At 43.5% G+C, this 22,588-nt stretch overlaps 1 protein-coding gene across 1 annotated transcript in view; it reads left to right on the top strand.

The window, feature by feature from the left end:
• CNRIP1 (cannabinoid receptor interacting protein 1) overlaps positions 1–22,588 on the top strand; it is a 65,333-nt gene that overhangs the window by 25,298 nt on the left and 17,447 nt on the right. Inside the window, exon 2 of the mRNA XM_075339272.1 lies at positions 7,838–7,982. Coding sequence (XP_075195387.1) covers positions 7,838–7,982 — 145 coding nt within the window. The remainder of the gene's footprint in view (positions 1–7,837; positions 7,983–22,588) is intronic.

The raw sequence follows: 22,588 nt of genomic DNA on the forward strand, positions 1-22,588 counted from the left end.
CTCACCACAAACCGTGGGTGGCGTCACGGACCGACTTCCCAAACCCCAAAAACTATCCCCTTTCACTCACAGGCGAGGAGCACCGCTCGAGCCACCGAGCAGCAGCAGCGCCGGACCCGAGCGTGGTGAGCGCAGCGCCCCCTCCCCGCCCGCGTCATCCCCACCTTGAAATGAAGCGTCATCAGTGACATTTGTTCCAGGGGCTAGGCTAGTCCCTGCTCTCCTAAATATGTCAATTCTAATGTCAAAGGCTCCCTTGACACTGAATTATTTCTTTCAATAAGCAGCAACAGTGCACTCCCTCACCAGGAAAAGAAGAGACCAAGTTGTGTCGGGTCTGGTCTCTGCTTCTCTCGCTCACCGGTTTCTCTCTTTACAATGCACACTGCCTGCTCATCACTTCTCATCAGAGCCAGCGAGGGAGTGCACTGTCACTGTGCATTGAATGTAATATCTCACAGTTTCAAGGGAGCTCTACTATGCATACGTCAGAATTGACAACTACTGGATGCTCAGTAGAGAAGGGATTAGCCCCGCCACTGAAACGGACATCACAGATGACGCTCAGGTTCAGAGTAGAGACAGAAGAGGTGGCAGTGATCACAGTTTCTGCCCCCTGATGGCGTCTTGTTTGAATGTCCCAGCATGCACTGGGGATTCTAAAATGAAGAGTCATCAAACCGGAAGTAGGTAAAAAATAAAATAATGCAGTTTGAGAGGGAATGAGTATATTAAAAAGGGATTAGACTGTTACATTAAATAGACAAATATTTAGGACTAAAATAAATGTTAGTTCTTGACCATGCCTTTAAAGCACCACTCCAGTGGTTTTGTTTCTTTCAGCGCTGGAGTGGTGCTTTTAAACTAAGATCCCTGTCCCTAGTAATATACTCACCCCCTGGCGTCTTCACCTTTTGCCGATATCTCTCCGAACCCATCGCGCCATTTTGTGACAGCAACTTCTGACTGTTCTGAAGTCTGAAGTTAAGTGAAAAGCTTTCAGAACAAATCTATGAGAGCCAGGACAAGGCTCTCATAGATTTGTATTGAAGAGTTACTTACAGTGCGCTCCATGAAACACAAACTGTCGGAGACCGACCGGATAATAGAAGATGAGGATGGCTGCAAGTAAGTATATGAGTAGGGTCAGGAAAATTAGATTTAAAGCACCACTCTAGCAGTAAAATAAAAAAATAAAGTTGAATTGGTGCGTTAACATAGTAATGGGAAGGAGAAGCTTTGTAATGTGCTTTTTTGGCAGATGAGAAAATCACCGATACTAAAATTGGGCCAAAGACTGAGGAAAATTGTTTTGTATGTTTTTTATATGAGAAAAAAAAAATCAGACAGTGAATGAGGACTAAGGTCTAGGTTTAAATGGTTTGAAAATGGTTTTCTGTTTTGCTGTGCATTTACTAGCACCGTCCCTGAAGGTAAGCCAGTGATATCCCCACTGATGACCAAGCTGGCCAGGTCCCATAACCTTGGACCCTACGTGTATCAACGTCACCATTACCATCAGTCTTATATTAGGTTACTAGAAGGTGGTCCGATTCTACGCATCGGGTATTCTAGAATTTACGTATTGTGTAGTTAATGTATGATTTATGTTATATATATATATATATATGTTGTTGTGTGTAGTTACCAAGTGTTTGTGTAGGGCACTGTACATGTTCTCGGTGTTGTCTGGGTGTGGCGGGGGGTGAGAGCGGTGTTGTTTGTGCGTTGCGTTGTTTGTAGAGCGCTGTGTGTCTGTAGCGTTGTGTGTGTGTGTTGCGCGGTTTGTGTGGGTGTGGGGTGTCTGTGTGTTTTGGGGGAAGGTATGTTTTGTGCAATGTGTGTGTTGTGCGGTATGTGCGTATATTTGTGTGTGCCGCGGTGTTTGTGTGTTGGGTGTTGTGTGTGTGTGCGGCGTTGTCTGTGTGTAGGGCAGTGTTTGTGGTTCCCAGTGTGTGTGTGGTGTGTTGTGCAGTGCGTGTGTGGCGGTGTGTGTGTGTTTTGGGGGGAGGTGTGCACCCCCCATCGTGCTCCATCCCCCATGCTGCGCACCCCCATCATGCTCCATCCCCCATGCTGCGCACCCCGCATCGTGCTCCATCCCCCATGTTGCGCACTCCCCATTGTGCTCCATCCCCCATGCTGCGCACCCCTTATCGTGCTCCATCCTCCATGCTGCGCACTCCCCATCGTGCTCCATCCCCCATGCTGCGCATTCCCGATCGTGCTCCATCCCCCATGCTGCACACTCCCCATCGTGCTCTATCCCCCATGCTGCGCACTCCCCATCGTGCTCTATCCCCCATGCTGCGCACTCCCCATCGTGCTCTATCCCTCATGCTGCGCACTCCCCATCGTGCTCCATCCCCCATGCTGCGCACTCCCCATCGTGCTCCATCCCCCATGCTGCGCACCTCCCATCGTGCTCCATCCCCCATGCTGCGCACTCCCCATCGTGCTCCATCCCCCATGCTGCGCACCCCCCATCGTGATCCATCCCCCATGCTGCGCACTCCCCATCGTGCTCCATCCCCCATGCTGCGCACGCCCCATCGTGCTCCATCCCCCATGCTGCGCACTCCCCATCGTGCTCCATCCCCCATGCTGCGCACTCCCCATCGTGCTCCATGCTGCGCACTCCCCATCGTCCTCTATCCCCCATACTGCGCACTCCCCATTGTGCTCTATCCCTCATGCTGCGCACTCCCTATTGTGCTCCATCCCCCATGCTGCGCACCCCATCGTGCTCCATTCCCCATGCTGCGCACCCCCCATCGTGCTCCATCCCCCATGCTGCGCACTCCCCATCGTGCTCCATCCCCCATGCTGCGCACTCCCCATCGTGCTCCATCCCCCATGCTGCGCACCCCCCTTCGTGCTTCATCCCCCATGCTGCGCACTCCCCATCGTGCTCCATGCTGCGCACTCCCCATCGTCCTCTATCCCCCATGCTGCGCACTCCCCATTGTGCTCTATCCCCCATGCTGCGCACTCCCTATCGTGCTCCATCCCCCATGCTGCGCACTCCCATCGTGCTCCATCCCCCATGCTGTGCACCCCCCATCGTGCTCCACAGTCACACATCAGACAGTATACACGCACACATCTGATCGCATACACTCACACACACACACCACTTCTCCTTGTGCCCACCGGTGGGCGGTCCCAGCAGCTGTGCTGCACGCCGTGCTCCTCTGCCGACACTCACAGATCCGATCGCATACACTCACACACACTCACACATCAGAACACACTCACACACATCCGATCGCATACACGCACACACACACTGACGATATCGCACATACGCGCTCACACAATCACAACATCCGGAGATACCACATGCTTCCGGCCATGTGATCCTCTGGCAGGTCCTGGAAGATCACTGCACGCACAGGATCGCCGCCGAGAAGCAAGCGATATCACGGGATGTTGTGAGTGTGTGGATGCGATCTGATGTGTGTGTGAGGTGTGTGTGAGAGTGAGTGTGATCTGATGTGTGTGTGAGGTGTGTGTGAGAGTGAGTGTGATCTGATGTGTGTGTGTGTGTCTGTTCTTATGTGTGTGCGTGTGTGTGTGTGTTCCGCCGCTGCAGGACCTTGATGCGCTCACCTGGGAGCCGGTGTACGCTGGTAACCATGCTACAATATTACATGGTTACCCCGCCCCCCGCTCGCACGGGAGCTCACACCAGCGTACGCCGATGTGGGCTCCCGGGGGTACAGCACTCACCTGGGAGTCGGTTCGGGGAATGCGTGCGGGGGGCGGGGCCAGAGCGAGCGTGCAATGCGTGAGGGGGGCGGGGCATGGCCGAGTTGCCAATGCGTGCAGGGGGCCGGGGCGAGAGGCCAATCCGTGCGAGGGGGCGGAGCCGAGGCGAGGCGAGCGGCCAATCCGTGCGGGGGGGCGGGGCCATGGCGAGCCCAGCGGCCAATCCGCTGTTTGTCACTGTAAGGACACAATTTTGGAGCAAGACAGACAGACAGACAGAATAAGGCAATTATATATATAGATTGTCCTGATTAATAAATAAATATACCGTATATATATATATATATATATATATATATATATATATATATATATATATATATACATACATACAGTGCTGGCCAAAAGTATTGGCACCCCTGCAATTCTGACAAATAATATTCAGTTTCTTCTTGAAAATGATTGCAATCACAAATTCTTTGGTATTATTATCTTCATTTATTTTGCTTGCAATGAAAAAACACAAAAGAGAATGAAACAAAAATCAAATCATTGATCATTTCACACAAAACTCCAAAAATGGGCCAGACAAAAGTATTGGCACCCTTATCCTAATACTTGGTTGCACAACCCATTAGCCAAAATAACTGCGAACAACCACTTCCGGTAACCATCAATGAGTTTCTTACAATTCTTTGGCAAACTGCTCCAGGTCCCTGAGATTTGAAGGGCGCCTTCTCCAAACTGCCATTTTGAGATCTCTCCACAGGTGTTCTATGGGATTCAGGTCTGGACTCATTGCTGGCCACTTTAGTAGCCTCCAGTGCTTTCTCTCAAACCATTTTCTAGTGCTTTTTGAAGTGTGTTTTGGGTCATTGTCCTGCTGGAAGACCCATGACCTCTGAGGGAGACCCAGTTTTCTCACACTGGGCCCTCCATTATGCTACAAAATTTGTGGTAGTCTTCAGACTTCATAATGCCATGCACACGGTCAAGCAGTCCAGTGCCAGAGGCAGCAAAGCAACCCCAAAACATCAGGGAACCTCCGCCCTGTTTGACTGTAGGGACCATGTTCTTTTCTTTGAATGCCTCTTTTTTTTTCCTGTAAACTCTATGTTGATGGCTTTTCCCAAAAAGCTCTACTTTTGTCTCATCTGACCAGAGAACATTCTTCCAAAACGTTTTAGGCTCTCTCAGGTAAGTTTTGGCAAACTCCAGCCTGGCTTTTTTATGTCTCGGGGTAAGAAGTGGGGTCTTCCTGGGTATCCTACCATACAGACCCTTTTCATTCAGACGCCGATGGATAGAACGGGTTGACACTGTTGTACCCTCGGACTGCAGGGCAGCCTGAACTTGTTTAGATGTTAGTCGAGGTTCTTTATCCACAATCTGCACAATCTTGCGTTGAAATCTCTCGTCAATTTTTCTTTTCCTTCCACATCTAGGGAGGTTAGCCACAGTGCCATGGGCTTTAAACATCTTGATGACACTGCGCACAGTAAACACAGGAACTTTCAGGTCTTTGGAGATGGACTTGTAGTCTTGAGATTGCTCATGCTTCCTCACAATTTGGATTCTCAAGTCCTTAGACAGTTCTTTGGTCTTCTTTCTTTTCTCCATGCTCAATTTGGTACACACAAGGACACAGGACAGAGGTTGAGTCAACTTTAATCCATGTCAACTGGCTGCAAGTGTGATTTAGTTATTGCCAGCACCTGTTAGGTGCCACAGGTAAGTTACAGGTGCTGTTACTTACACAAATTAGAGAAGCATCACATGATTTTTCAAACAGTGCCAATACTTTTGTCCACCCTCTTTTTATGTTTGGTGTGGAATTATAGCCAGTTTGGCTTTATGACAATTTTTCTTTTTTCATTGAAGACAAATTAAATGAAGATAATAATACCAAAGAATGTGTGATTGCAATCAATTTCAAGAAGAAACTGAGTATTATCTGACGGAACTGCAGGGGTGCCAATACTTTTGGCCTTTGGCCAGCACTGCATATATAAACATATATATATATATATATATATATATATACAGTTAGGTCCAGAAATATTTGGACAGTGACACAATTTTCGCGAGTTGGGCTCTGCATGCCACCACATTGGATTTGAAATGAAACCTCTACAACAGAATTCAAGTGCAGATTGTAACGTTTAATTTGAAGGTTTGAACAAAAATATCTGATAGAAATTGTAGGAATTGTACACATTTCTTTACAAACACTCCACATTTTAAGAGGTCAAAAGTAATTGGACAAATAAACCAAACCCAAACAAAATATTTTTATTTTCAATATTTTGTTGCGAATCCTTAAGAGGCAAATCACTGCCTTATGTCTGGAACCCATGGACATCACCAAACGCTGGGTTTCCTTCTTCTTAATGCTTTGCCAGGCCTTTACAGCCGCAGCCTTCAGGTCTTGCTTGTTTGTGGGTCTTTCCGTCTTAAGTCTGGATTTGAGCAAGTGAAATGCATGCTCAATTGGGTTAAGATCTGGTGATTGACTTGGCCATTGCAGAATGTTCCACTTTTTTGCACTCATGAACTCCTGGGTAGCTTTGGCTGTATGCTTGGGGTCATTGTCCATCTGTACTATGAAGCGCCGTCTGATCAACTTTGCGACATTTGGCTGAATCTGGGCTGAAAGTATATCTCGGTACACTTCAGAATTCATCCGGCTACTCTTGTCTGCTGTTATGTCATCAATAAACACAAGTGACCCAGTGCCATTGAAAGCCATGCATGACCATGCCATCACGTTGCCTCCACCATGTTTTACAGAGGATGTGGTGTGCCTTGGATCATGTGCCGTTCCCTTTCTTCTCCAAACTTTTTTCTTCCCATCATTCTGGTACAGGTTGATCTTTGTCTCATCTGTCCATAGAATACTTTTCCAGAACTGAGCTGGCTTCATGAGGTGTTTTTCAGCAAATTTAACTCTGGCCTGTCTATTTTTGGAATTGATGAATGGTTTGCATCTAGATGTGAACCCTTTGTATTTACTTTCATGGAGTCTTCTCTTTACTGTTGACTTAGAGACAGATACACCTACTTCACTGAGAGTGTTCTGGACTTCAGTTGATGTTGTGAATGGGTTCTTCTTCACCAAAGAAAGTATGCGGCGATCATCCACCACTGTTGTCATCCGTGGACGCCCAGGCCTTTTTGAGTTCCCAAGCCCACCAGTCAATTCCTTTTTTCTCAGAATGTACCCGACTGTTGATTTTGCTACTCCAAGCATGTCTGCTATCTCTCTGATGGATTTTTTCTTTTTTTTCAGCCTCAGGATGTTCTGCTTCACCTCAATTGAGAGTTCCTTAGACCGCATGTTGTCTGGTCACAGCAACAGCTTCCAAATGCAAAACCACACACCTGTAATCAACCCCAGACCTTTTAACTACTTCATTAATTACAGGTTAACGAGGGAGACGCCTTCAGAGTTAATTGCAGCCCTTAGAGTCCCTTGTCCAATTACTTTTGGTCCCTTGAAAAAGAGGAGGCTATGCATTACAGAGCTATGATTCCTAAACCCTTTCTCCGATTTGGATGTTAAAACTCTCATATTGCAGCTGGGAGTGTGCACTTTCAGCCCATATTATATATATAATTGTATTTCTGAACATGTTTTTGTAAACAGCTAAAATAACAAAACTTGTGTCACTGTCCAAATATTTCTGGACCTAACTGTGTATATATATATATATATATATATATATATATATATATATATATATATATATATATAAAAATAAATGTAGTTATTTATATGTGTATATATCAGTTTAATATTTCATTGCAGCATTGCACATTCCTTAGGATGATTATTACAGATCCCCAGAATCTGTAATTAGGGTTTGGAGAATCCGACCTATCACCATGACGAGGACCTAATGGGCTGTGAAATCCTTCATTGATTGTGTGCAGATACTGAGAGCGTACGCTGATAATGATACAGCCAGGACTGTTATACCGTTCAATCAAATGAATTATGTACCAGGGCCTCAGAATTTGCAGGACAACAGGGGACGAAAACCGCTAGAGAAGGAAGTGACTGCCAAACCACCCCAGGGACAGTTTCTCCTATGTAATCGTTTGGGTTTTTTTACATCTCTTTCAGGACAATGAATTTAGGTGGATTGGTGATTCCCCTAGAAGAAAAATCCAGAGACCCTCAGATGGCTTGTTACACAGCCTTCTATGATACGGAGGGAGTGACTCACACCAAAAGTGGGGAGAGGCAACCACTCCAAGTCATGATCCAGGTACCTACTACAAGTTTTAAGAAATGTATTTCTTACAGATATTTCATTTTTCCCTCAACAACTCTTTACTTTTCGTACAGCTCAGTTGAAAAGATCATAAAATTACGATGGCTACGATCTTGGTTCTAGATCTGTACATTCATCAGGGATGGGGGATTCAATCCCTACTCCTGGTTATAGATTTGGATAGAATAAAATAAGAGCTTTGAAAATAGCTGACAGTCCCATTAATGTGCATGCAAATTCGCTGGACTGCTATGGCCTAACGGTGAGCTGGAGAGGAGGGACATGGGAGCATGTGACTTTGGAAATTGATTTCTTGTGAAATTGAAAAAAAATGTATAGCAGAACAGTCCCTTTAATAAATATTCATAGATGAATGTATTGATATTGTTCATCATTACAGCAGTGGAACATCACAGAATTGCTGCTCCATGGTAGAAGATGTGGTCTAAAATCATTACTGTCATTGTAAGAACCTCGGGGGGGGGGGGGGGGGGGTGCATAATGGCATTTTACTTTTTTTTTATAACTCTCTGTAATCTTGGCACTCGAGTATGGAGGTTAAATGGGTTATCCAGGGCGTTTATTTCATATGGTGCTAAGCACTTATTGGCAAGTAGTTGATAAATACCTGCCAGTTCAGCACTGTGAAGATCCCTTGTGGCTCAAAGCAGCCAAGGACTGATTGTGGTGATGATTATCCTGCTTAAAGGGAACCTGTCAGCAGAAATGTCCCCTAAAACCTAACAGATTCCCCCTCTGCAGCTCCTGGGCTGCATTCTATAAAGGTCCCTGTTATGATTGTGCCCACTTTCTGACCGAAAAAAAGTGTTTATAAAGTTGTACCTTTTTGGCTTCTGATTCTGTAAATCCGTCACGGGGGCGGGCTGCCTGATGGCCGTTATTCTGCCCCCTGGTCCTGTATGCCGCCCCCATCGCTGATTTCCATACTTCTGGACGCCGCCCACTGCTCCAGCCATCCCCGCGCATGCCCAGTGCCCATCTCTCGGGGATGAGCACTGTGCCCAGCGTCACCGCTGGTGACGTGCACGCAGGGTTAAGATTATGGGCGGTGCTGTGATGTTTATTCCTAAGCAACCGCCCATAATCGCGGGACCGCGCTTTCGGTGTAGTCACTGCTCCGCGCTCTTCCCATCTATTTCCTGCCTCGGGGCAAGATGGGAAGGAGGCGAAGTGAGGTCAGCAGCAGCGCGCTTGCGCAGAAAGAAGCAGGCCGAGGGGGAAAGCGCGGTCCCGCGATTATGGGCGGTTGCTTAGGAATAAACATCACAGCACCGCCCATAATCTTAACCCTGCGTGCACGTCACCAGCGGTGACGCTGGGCACAGTGCTCATCCCCGAGAGATGGGCACTGGGCATGCGCGGGGATGGCTGGAGCAGTGGGCGGCGTCCAGAAGTATTGAAATCAGCGATGGGGGCGGCATACAGGACCAGGGGGCAGAATAACGGCCATCAGGCAGCCCGCCCCCGTGACGGATTTACAGAATCAGAAGCCAAAAAGGTACAACTTTATAAACACTTTTTTTCGGTCAGAAAGTGGGCACAATCATAACAGGGACCTTTATAGAATGCAGCCCAGGAGCTGCAGAGGGGGAATCTGTTAGGTTTTAGGGGACATTTCTGCTGACAGGTTCCCTTTAATGTGTGAGGTTTTGTCAGCAGTGTAGCTTTTTCTCTTCCACTTGGTTTTGTTGCTATGATGTCTTTGCCGATGTCTTGTTGATTGACTCCCCACAGTTAGGCAGTGGGGAGCTGGATGTCAATCACCATGATGTCGGCAATGACACCACATCAACGGAACAGAGCGGAAGAGATGGAGCTGTTCTGTTTACAAAACTTCACACAGAAAGCAGGAGAATCATCACCAGGGGTAGTCCTTGGCTGCTTTGAGCTAGTAGACATGGTCACAAGGCTGAACCGGCATGCATTTATCAACGACTTGCTGATAAGTGCTTAGAGCTACAAAATGGCCCTGATAGGCTTCTTTTCTAGACTTCCTTTAGGCCATGTGCACACGCTGAGTATTTACTGAGTTTTCTACCTCAGTATTTGTAAGCCAAAACCAGGATTGGGACAATCAGAGGGAAAGTATAATAGAAAATACTGTGATAAAAATCTCCCCAAATACTCAACATGTGCATGAGGCCTTATAAATACTGAGGTAAAAAACTCACCAAATACTCAACGTGTGCACGGGGCTCTAAGGAAAACTCATTAGAGTCATGCTGGCAGCATGACTCAGAGCCTGACTATGATTGCACCCAGGTATGTTCTACTTTGAAACACTGCAACATTTCAGAAAAAAACAAAGAAATTTCGCTATATTTTTTTTTGTAAATTGCTTTGATAAGTCACAAATGTTTGGGCTGTTGTGTTCCTTATGCCAAAAATCTTGCTCCGAGTCCCTAATTGTAGTATGTTTGTGGCGAGGCGCATGGAAGCCTCTGAATCCAACATGCACCCTTATCAAGAGCGGAGTAAATATCGCTGGTTTTGATGAACCACGGCCCTAGCTTGAAAAGCCAGCCAGGAACTGACTATAGGGAAAGACCTGACTAGTCCGATGTGGCCCACGGCCAGCTTCTCCCCTCCCCGCTCGAGTTGATTGACAGGTCTCTCCCATACAGTATGTGTACATTTCTCTTTAAAGTAAGCACTAGTCTGATTAGATACAGTCGTGGTGTTATAAGAGGCGTTGCTGCACACTGTTATTTTCTCAATGTATGGTGCATTTTGCTGCTATTTACTATAACATGCATTCATAGTCAACAATTGAAGCTCTTACTCCCCAATATAAAAGTTGTAAGAGGGGTTACTTACAAGGCACTTATATGTGTCAGTTACAATACTGGTATCTTCTATTATGTGAAGAAGGGGCATTTTAGCTTTGGAAGACATCAGGCCTAAAATGTGACTGATGACTCTTCACCCAAACCCTCTATAGATCTGAACCCTTACCATTTTTGTTGTAATATATATATATATATATATATATATATATATATATATATATATATATATATATATATATATATATATTTATTTATTTTTTAAAATTAATGTTACTTTTCTCATTTTGTGCACTCTGGTAAAACTATAGGGCTTAACTCATAACTGTCATTTAAATTTTTATTTAATTAATCCATGTTACACATGAAAATGAGCAACTTTGTAATATATCTTATCAGACAAATTTGCATTTTTCTCCACATAGACTGATTTTTCATTCTCAAAATTCTCAATTCCCTGGTAAAAAGTCCATACAGCGATGTCTTTGTATACTGTATATAGACGTACCACAATGGATTACTATAAAGAGTGAACAAAGCATGCAGTTGTATACCCTCATTGACATTTACATGGCTTAATAGGACAACGTCATGGCTAACTACTATGTGAGGAAACATTCGTGTGTCAAAATGCAAGAATTTAGGTAAGAGAAAGGAGCAGCACTTAAACCACTCAAGATACACACTGAGAATTGTTCAGGAATTCAGCTAAGGCCTAATTCACACATCCATAGTTCTGGTATGTGTGGTGTCCGTTTTCACAAGTACTGGAGACACGCATACTCATTAAAATCAATGGTGATCTTCACATCTCTGTGTTTTCACATGGAGACTCGTTCAGATCACGGATGATATCCGTGTGCCGTCCGTGTGACACGAACAAGAATGTTTAGTTACAAGTGAAAAGGTTTTGGTACAGTGTTAGGCCTCTTTCACATGTCCGTGTCTCCGGTACGTGTTTGGTCAGTTTCCTCACGTACCGGAGACACGAGCACATGTAGACCCATTAAAATCAATGGGTCTGCGCTCACGTGCATATTCTGCCATGGACCGTGTGTACGTGTGGAGCATACATGTGCTAGTGTGCTCCACCGATCAACATGTCCGTTTTTCTCCGGCATCACGGGTGTCACACAGAACGCAAACGGACCACACGGAGGTGTTCTGTGTGACACACGCCGGAGAAAACACACGTGTTTGAGAAAAAAAAACTTTACTCACCTTCTCCAGCCCTCCTGTCTCTGCCGCTGCTGTCACATGCTTTCGACCGCCGCTCATTGAATATTCACTTCACTGCGGCCGGAAGCAGTGGGGAGTCGGCAGGACCGGCGACCGAAGATCAGCACCACGGACAGCGACGCTAGGGACAGGTGAGCAGAAAGTTCCTGTTCTCCGTGTGTTATCATGGATAACACACGGAGAACACACGTGTGCCATAAACACGGCTCACACAGGGCAATATGCACCTTTGACACGTCTGTGAAAAACGTGCGTGATTTTCACGAACGTGTGAAAGAGGCCTTAGCCAGTTGAAAAATTATTGAATGTTTTCAGTGAGAGGAACAAAATTATAATATTGTGATACCTTTTAATAGCCATTAAAAGGTATCAAAAGATTATAATTTTGTTCCTCTCACTGAGAACATTCAATAACGAACCAGAATAAAATGCATTTAAAAACTTAACGTTTTTTTGGATTATAAAATGCACTTTTCCTCGCAAAAATTTGGCAGGAAAATGAAGGATGCGTCTTATAAGCCAATTATAGCTTACCGGGGGGTGGTGGAGAAAGGTCACAGGAGGCAGGGGCAATGCTGCGGACAGTGTGCTGTGCTGTGGGTGGTGCTATCCTGAAAATGTCGGCGGTGCGGGCTTTTATATAGTAGAGCCCAGAGTCAGCATGTGCGCAGATGGAGCTCTTGGCTCAAGATCTCATCTGCACATGCACCGATCCAAGCCCATTGTTCTTCCGGACTAAAGGAAAATGGTTCCCGGAGGTGGAGCGTGCACAGATGAGATCTCGGCTTGCCATTTCTTTGAAGCCCGCACCGTCAACATTTTCTGGACTTTCCTCCTGCCTCACAGCGCATGCAGCGAGCATCTGGGACACCCACTGCACCGCCCGTAGCATTGCCCTACTGCACCACCACCCCTGCCTCCTGTGACCCCACTCCATCACTGTTGCTGCCCTCCCAGTAAGACAGCACCAGATTATAAGATGGAACCCATATTTTTTTTCTCTAAATTTGGGTGCGTCTTATAATCCTGTGGGTCTTATAAAATTATAAATACGGTACTGACTTTTAAGTGTTAAAGATTTGCAAAGATAGATAGATATGTAAATACATAGATTTTTCAGCTATTAGCCAAATAAATAATTAAATGAAAAATAGGGGTCCCCGCCAATTTTTGATAAGCAGCAAAGGTAAAGTAGACAGCTGGGGGCTAATATTATCAGTATAGCACTAGCGATCAGAGTATTGCAGCTTCAAGTCTCCTAAGAGGACTAGTAAAAGCAATAAAAAGTTTTTACATTTTTTAAAAAAAATATGCAATAGAAAAAAAACAAAGTTCAACTCACCCCCACTTTGCAACATTTGAAAATAAAACAATAAAAAAACATATTTGGTATCGCCGTGTTCAGAAATGTCCGATCTATCAAAATATAAAATAAATTAATCCGATCGGTAAACAGCGTAACAAATTTTTTTTAAAAACACAGAATTACCTTTTTTTGGAAATAAGAGGCAATCAAAACATCACATCTTCCTGAAAAGTGGTATTTATAAAAATGTCAGCTCATAACATATATGACATTACACAGCGAACGTTACGGTTCTTGAAAAATGGTGACAAAAGCGCAACTTTTTTTTGTAGGTGGGGGGCAAATTTCTGTTTGTTTTTTTCAATCAATTAAATTAAAAAAAAAAACTATATATGTATGATACCTAAGGTGCAATGCCCAGCACATGAGGTAAGAGACATGCCTATATCAGGAGAACTATACTACATTTCTAATTGAAGATATTTGCCAATATTATCATGCCACCTACTACATATTGGGATGGGATAGTGGAGATGGGAGCACACCTTTAAAGGGGTTGTCCAGCCAGTAAATAAAGTAAAAATATTTTTTAAGGAGTTTAGATGGATGTAAAATAATAATAATAAACCTCACTGATTCCCCGTGGCTCCGTTTTGGCTCTTAATCAGTCCCCTGGTAGTCTCTTCTGTCTGGTTCTGTCTCAACACTTTGGAAATTAAAATAATTATCGTTAAACGGATGCTTCAGCCTCAAAAACTATTTTGACAAGAAGTCAAACTGATCTGAAATAGGAGAAGAATCACTAAACTCCCTTACCAATCCTCCAATCCCTCCTTACCAATCCTCCAATCCCTCCTTACCAATCCTCCAATCCCTCCTTACCAATCCTCCAATCCCTCCTTACCAATCCTCCAATCCCTCCTTACCAATCCTCCAATCCCTCCTTACCAATCCTCCAATCCCTCCTTACCAATCCTCCAATCCCTCCTTACCAATCCTCCAATCCCTCCTTACCAATCCTCCAATCCCTCTTTACCAATCCTCCAATCCCTCTTTACCAATCCTCCAATCCCTCCTTACCAATCCTCCAATCCCTCCTTACCAATCCTCCAATCCCTCCTTACCAATCCTCCAATCCCTCCTTACCAATCCTCCAATCCCTCTTTACCAATCCTCCAATCCCTCCTTACCAATCCTCCAATCCCTCCTTACCAATCCTCAAATCCCTCCTTACCAATCCTCCAATCCCTCCTTACCAATCCTCCAATCCCTGCTTAGCAATCCTCCAACCCCTCCTTACTAATCCTCCAATCCCTCCTTACCAATCCTCCAATCCCTCCTTACCAATCCTCCAATCCCTCTTTACCAATCCTCCAATCCCTCCTTACCAATCCTCCACAGGAAATGGCCTCTTGACTAATCACATTCGTGCCGTGTCAGCCATCTTGAGGGATTGGTTAAGGGGAATATTTCTTTATACCTGTATGAGCTATTTTCAAATTATTTTTATATCTGCTGGATAAATATAATTCTTATATATTTTGTTAGCTTTAATGGAGCTACTCACTACTTGGACATCCCCTTCCTAATTGCCATAGTCTCCTGAGTAAAATAAGAAAAGCTTACACTCACATCTTGCACCATTGCCGTTCTAGTGATTAGTCCTGTGTCTCGTGGGGCTCGTGTAACATAATGATCAGTGGTCACTGATTAGCTGTTGCTCATCATTATTCTGTCAGGTCAGACACCCGCTTAGATGTAACAGTAAAGGCAGTGAACGCTGATTGGCACTTTCACATGGATAGTTTTTGTGTGAAAACAAACCCCTAATATTATTAAAGGGGTTGACTACTTGGGCAACCGCATCTCAATTGCTATATTCTCCCTTGTAAAATAACAGCCTATACTCACGTTCAGTGCTGGTGCCATTCCAGTGATGACCATACGGCCTCTCCTGGGGCTCACATGACATTGTTATATCACACGAGCCCTGCAGCCAATTAGTGACCACTTCACTCTCACTTCCTTTGTACAAAACTGACAGAAAGAAGAGAGAACTGCTGCTCTCCAACTTCCTCTGGTTATGTCTGAAGGAAGTCAGGGTCAAGTGGTTGCTATTTGACTACAGGGATCGCGAGATAGAACAATGTCATGGGAGGCCCAGGAGAGCCAGTGCAGTCATTGCTCGCTGGAACTGAACTGGCACCAGAGGGGAGAATAGGCTGTTCTTTTTTTTTTTTTTATAAGGAGGAATATAGCAATTGAGATGGGGTAGAGATGAGCGAACTCAGGGTTTGGTGTCTGTACCAAACAAAGACTTAACAAAATAATCAGAGTTTGGATGCTTTATGTATGAACACAACTCGTGCAAGCATTGCTGTGCTTGGGTACGCTCGGTGCTCGGTCCAGTGTGGGCCACTTGCAGTGTTTGATTGTCTCGTACTGGGGGTAACAACAGCATGATCGGATATAGTGTACAAAAAAAATGGAAATACCCCGCTCACCCTCCCCCGGAAGTGCTCTGTTTATGGCTGCCTGAATGTGGGTGGGGACCGAAACTGCAATATTAGTGACTTTCATTGGATTCAGGTCAAGTCTGGGTCCAAAACCGAACTTTATCTAAAGTCCAGCTGAACCAGCCGAACCGAACTGCCATGAGTCCGCTCATCTCTAGATGGAGATTGTCCAGGTAGTAGATAACCCTTTTAATATTATTTGCGAAAAAAATTCAGATTTCTGCTGTGGATTTGCAGTTTTAATCCTACTCAGCTGGGCTTATCTGTTTTTGGCTGCCTGCCACAGTTTAAGAGCCAAAATCCAAATGTGAAGGCATTCCAAAACTCAAAACTTATCACAAATACATGTGTCCGGATGATGCCATACATCGTCTAATAAGTGTTACAACATTATATAAAGCAGGAATTTGACTGAGGAAACAAATTTCAAAACATGTCTACATGACATCACATGAGCCCCTCTTCCAATCAGCTTCGGCTTCCCTCTCTCCGCCTTCGGACACTGAAGAAATCCACATGAAGTGACTAGCAGCCGCAGCACTCACTTCCTGTTGATTAACTTGTTTGTTTGAAGGCGGGAAGAGGGAAGCTGGTGCTGATTGGACAAGGGATTTGTGTAACGTCACATGAGCCCTGGCGCCGGCCTTGGAGGTGAGCATAAGCTTTTTGTATTTTACCTGGAGGAAACATGGAATCAGAAGAGTAGTGGACAACCCCTTTAAATCTGTCATTCAAATGGTGCATGAAGCGGTTTGTTGCCTGTAGCAACCAATCACAGTGCAGCTTTCACTTTCCCAAAGCAGTTTAAAAAATGAAAGTTTATCTCTGATTGGTTGCTATCAGCAGCAGGATAGGTTTATCATATTCACCCTACTTGTTTTTTGTTTCAAAGGTATTTTTATTGACAGAATTTAAACAATAACTGGGAAAGTGGAGGTCTGGGAACATATAAAAATAAAAAATACCCAACAACAGTATTAATACCCTTTTTAAGGGTCTAAATATAGCAATTCACATATCATCAACTACGTAAAAGGAAAAAGGGAAGGTCTAGACAACAAGGGAGAAAGGATAAGAAAAGGAAGGGGAGGAAGAAGGGGAGGTCTTGGAGAGAAAGTGTAGGGATCAGAATAAAAGTCAGTAAAATCAAAAGATTTGGAACCATATATGCATAATGGTTAATAATATAGCTAACAAAAAGAATAAGGTTTATTATGAACATGGAATATCCTTTCTTAATGGCAAAATTAAGTTCCAAGATGCCCACCTAGCATGGTATTTTTTTTATATTATTATTCTTTAAGGCAAGGACCAGTTCAAATCCTGATATTTTTTTTAAGCAGAGGGAGAAACAACTCACTGATCAGAATATAGGGTCTAAAATACGAGAGGGAAGGCTCGGAGTTCACCAAGTTATAGTTAATAAGCAATGGAGAGAAACTCAATTTAAAATTTTGCATAGAGCTTACCTACGCCTTTGATCTTCCGAGCAAACCACTCAAATGGATAGGATCACAATGTGTCCACTCCTGTGGATTTCTTACAGGGTATCTGGACTTGCCCATTTTTGAGTAATTGTTGGAAATTATTTATCAGCGACGTTGAAACTTGATGGGAATTCTAATTCCGACCCTCTCCTGCTATGATATTTTTTCATTATTGGTCAAAGGAAAATACTGAAGTGAGAAATCTTTTACTTCCTCCCATTTTGGTCTCCAAAAGGTTTTTGATTAGGTGTTTTCTGAAATCATCTATTCCAACACTAGCTGATAAGCAAATATTTTTTAAAAAATGGAAACCATTATTGTGAAATATTGTAACCTTCTAAGAGATTTCACAGATAGTTCTTGATGTTTATTTACTTATTGTAATGCCTGCTCGGAACCACAGTCCCAAGATGGCTGATACGGACAGGATAGAGGAAAGCCGCTTACTAAACAGGATTCCAAGAACCCTGAAACACTTTAACCCCTATACAGGGATTTAGAATTATACAGGGCCACGGAGATCACTATCTGTGGCAGGCTGCAGTCCAGAGGAAAGTAGTAGTCCGGCAGGGTCAAACCAGGAGATGCAGAACAGGGACAAAATCAGCAGACAAGGGCATAGTCAGGAAATCAGGCAGAGGTCAAAACCGAAGATGGCAGTGAGTTACAAATACGGCAGGCAGGAGAGTAGTCAGAGAGCAGGCAGAGGTCAAAACAGGAATCAATAACCAGAGCAGGGAGAACCAGAGTCTAGCAGGAATACAAACTATATCTGGCAATGACCATCAGACAGGAGGGGGAATAAGAAGGGAGTGGTGTCTTCCCATTGGTTGTAGTTGAATGGTGGTAACTTCAGTTGGAAGACACACGCCACCTACATTCAGCCAGTGGTACTGCAGGTGCCAGGGAAACCCAGCTTAATGGATGAGTGGAGCCTGCGCTCACCAGAGCCACTGGCACTGACTCCTCACCTATCACCAGCACAGTCCATGGCTGGAATACATCGGCGTCTGGTGACCGAAGCAGAAGTCGCAGGAGCGGGCTCCGGTAAGGATATGACACATATAAAATCAATAAAAATGTGTATTGAAAAAAAAGATAGGTTTATATTTTAGACAGTTTGATAAATAAAGCCCAATTGTAGGCCCATCTAATGACATCATCATTAAATAATCAATTCCACTTGTTGTAGGGTCCTAATTTATATTTCGAGTCTTCCTACTAGTCTTCCTCTATAATGACTGTCAGCAGATGGATGACAGGGGCTGGTAGGGTTGGAGTAAGGGATATTTTTCAGTAAATAGAACATTTGGCAAGAGCCTGAATGTTTCGTGATTTGGAAATATCCCAACAAACTGAGGAAACATTCTCATAACACAGTGACATGAAGAAGGCCGTGTGCAGACTGAAATGCTTCATTAATATCATTATAGCACTGATAAAACCCAGAATTGTTCACAATTATGTAATAACAGAAGGCACCTTCCCCGTGATGTGAACAATGCTGTAATTGTGCCCTGTCATTTGGTAGCTCTTTAACCTCACAATATCTCTTTTTGTTGGCGAAACAGCCTACAAATTGACTTTCCATGTCACCTTATATTTGTATTTTTTTTTTTTAAACATGTTTGCCATAAATTTTCTATTATAGAGAATACTAATGACTATAGCAGTTACCATAGATGCCAAGACGAGAACTGGGAATGGGTATGGTGAAGGTTGGGTCCCTTTTCTAGTTTCAAGGTAAGAAGAATGAGGATGTGGTAGATTATATTCTTCCAGGAAGCAAAAATTCTAAATCTGGGCAAACAAGGGAAAAAATGAGCACAGTGAACAATATGTACAGAGGTTTACAATTCAAAATAAAAAAACCAAACAGATGCAAATACTCAAAAATACTTTTTGTGAAGCAGAAAGCGCGCAAACAGAGTTCCTCTGTAGCAGAAAAGGGTTTTATGTTTATTTTTTTTGAGGAGTCAATTAAAAAAAATAATAAATAAAATAATATATAAGATAATATAATAATAAATTACATATATATGTATATATATATATATATATATATATATATATACATACATACAGTGGTGTGAAGTTGTGTTTACCCCCCTTCCTGATGTCTTATTATTTTGCATGTTTGTCACACTTAAATGTTTCAGATCACCAAACTAATTTGAATATTAGACAAAGATATTGAAAGTAAACACTAAATGCTTTTTATACATGAAGGTCTTTATTATTAAGGGAAAAAGAAATCCAAACCTACAGGGCCCTGTGTGAAAACGTGATGCCCCCCCCCCCCCCCCCCCCCACTTAAACAGAACTGTGGTGTATCACAGCTTTGGAAGGCTGAGTTCAATTTCACTAGCCAAACTCAAGCCTGATTACTGCCACACCTGTTCTCAATCAAGAAATCACTTAAATAGGACCTGCATGACAAAGAGAAATAGACGAAAAGATCCTCAAAAGCTAGACATACTACGATCCAAAGAAATTCAGGAACAAATGAGAAACAAAGTAATTTACATCTCTCAGTGTGAAAAAAAAGTTATAAAGCCGTTTCTAAAGCTTTGGGGCTCCAAAGAGCCACAGTAAGAGCCATTTTGCGTAAATGGCAAAAACCCAAAGCAGTAGTGAACCTTCCCAGGAGTGGTCATCTGACCAAAATTACCCCAAGGTCGCAGTGACAACTCATCAAAGAGGTCACAAAAGATCCCACAACAACATCCAAGAAACTGCAGGCCTCATGTGCCTCAGTTAAGGTCAGTGTTCATGACTCCACCATAAGAAAGAGACTGGGCAAAAATGGGCTGCATGGCAGAGTTCCAAGACAAAAACCACTACTGAGCAAAAAAACATAAAAACTCATCTCATTGTCGCCAGAAAACATCTTGATATTCCTCAAGACTTTTAGGACACTGCGCAGTAGACTGACGAGACAAAAGTTGAAATTTTGGAAAGGGTATGTCCCATTACATCTGGCGTCATAGTAACAGCATTCAGAAAACGAACATCATACCAACAGTAAAACATGGTGGTGGTAGTAGAAAAAGTTTTTTTTCCGCTCACCCACATGATTATTCCATCTGGCTCCAGACTTCAGGACGGTGCAAGGACATGAACTCCGTGTTCAGAGAAGTAGGATAGATAGCAATGGAAATTCCTTTCCTAATCCAGCAACAACGTCCAAAAAGTGTAATCATTTTTTTAAAAACTCATTTTATTTGAAAAAATGTTAAAACTAACATGCGTTAGAGGGACATCCAAGGTTAAAAGGCAACGTCTTACGCGTTTCAGGCCAGTGTGGCCCTTAGTCATAGACTTATGGTGGTGGTAGTGTGATGGTCTGGGGCTGTTTTGCTGCTTCAGGACCTGGAAGATTTTCTGTGGTAAATGGAACCATGAATTCTGCTGACAACCAAAAAATCCTGAAGGAGAAAATTCCTCAAGAGCGTTGTAAATGACTCATTGCCAGTTATTGCTTGATTGCAGTTGTTCCTGCTAGGGGTGGCCTAACCAGTTAGTAGGTTTAGGAGGCAATCACTTTTTCACACAGGACTCTTTAGGATTGGATTTCTTTTTACCTTAATAATAAAGACCTTCATTTATAAACTGTATTTTGTGTTTACATGTAATATCTTTGTATAACATTTACATTTGTTTGGTGATCTGAAAAATTTAACATGTGTCAAGCATACAAAAGAATTAGAAATCAGGAAGGGGGCAAACACTTTTTCACACCACTGTTTATATTTTTCCTATGTGTCTGCACATAAAGTACAATGAACATGCAATTATTTGCAAGCAGAGGCATTTTTTGAAACTTGTGTTGAGTCAGGTGCAAAATTGAAAACATGGCCTCTGTTAGGCTACCTTTTGGTGAGTTAAAGATCCAGCTGGGGACCATAGGAAAGGTGAAATTAGTCCAGCGCTCCCCATGGCCATCTATTCCTCCTCACCCCTTCAAGTTAGTGACAGGGCTCTTCTATGTGTGTACATCAGAAGAGACCTGTCAATCACTCGGAGAGCTGCGCTGACTTCCTGGTCAAATGTCCAAAGACAGGGTGAAGGAGGCTGGCGCTGATTAGTTGCGGGGCTCGCGTGTCATGTGGGTCCCAAGAACATCGCTGGAACCATGGCCACACCAGAGGCAAGCATAGGCTTATTTATTTTTGTGGTGTGAACAAGAGGAATGAGAAGGAGTTGACCAAGTAGTGGACAACCCCTTTAATATTTGGCAGAAAATTGCTACATACATGGTAAATCGTACAAATAATGGAGTAAACAATTACACAATATTTTAGTGATTGTTATTAAGGTGAATTAAATTAAAGTAGAAAAACTTGTTCGTTATTTTGCAGGGAATTTTAATTTTATGACATCTAACATGTACACTTCACCTCACAAGAGATAAGGGTTCTGACTAGATATCTGTAAACCAGAATTTACGAAGCTTCTAGAAGTTGTCATTTACTGTACATGTTCACAGCCTCCAATCTGCAAAGATTCTCACCATCTGGGATTTTATTTCGCTTAATTAGCAACCAGGGATTTGTGAGCCTCCGTCTGCCATGTGTGAAGATGTTGCGCTGACAAGATGCATTTACAGTGGATATTTTAATGATTTACTCTGTAGCCAAGAACTAGTCCACCTTGTATGATCAGCAAGGCACACAACATCCCAGTGCATGGGTATGTATTAGTACATAGGTGAGACTGGAATGGAAATATTACACCGGGTCCAGGGATTACATTTTTCACAGTCTTTGCCCATCAGTGTTGATGGCAGCGGTGTATAGCAGTAGCTGCGCTAATGATAATGAGTGTCACACCCAAAATTCAATTCTACACCAACCATTTAGTTATTTTTACTCAAGCAGAATTCTTACTATCTTGGGTTCACAAACAATTACAAAGCTTAAAGAAGAGCCTGCTGTCAGTTAGTGCCGGGGGTGTGGTTACAGCTGCTGCTCACTGCACTGAGCGATGCCTGAAGCCACGCCTCCATGACTGAAAGACCAAGGCTGCTGGGAGGAATAAACTTAATTTCCTCCTGGTAGCCAGGCTTTCAGTGCAGTGGAATACTATTACCCTGTAGATTAACCCGACATATTTGTATTATCAGGGACTGGAAGTGAGTGGGCATGGCCGGGATTTGTGGGTGAGAGATGAGATGGTGGGCATCACCGCCTGAGCTTAGTTAACATTAATTTTTAAGTCTATGTAGGCATAGAGTTGTTTATAA

The sequence above is a fragment of the Anomaloglossus baeobatrachus genome, chromosome 3, assembly GCF_048569485.1.
Source record: "Anomaloglossus baeobatrachus isolate aAnoBae1 chromosome 3, aAnoBae1.hap1, whole genome shotgun sequence".
Taxonomy (NCBI): Eukaryota; Metazoa; Chordata; class Amphibia; order Anura; family Aromobatidae; genus Anomaloglossus; species Anomaloglossus baeobatrachus.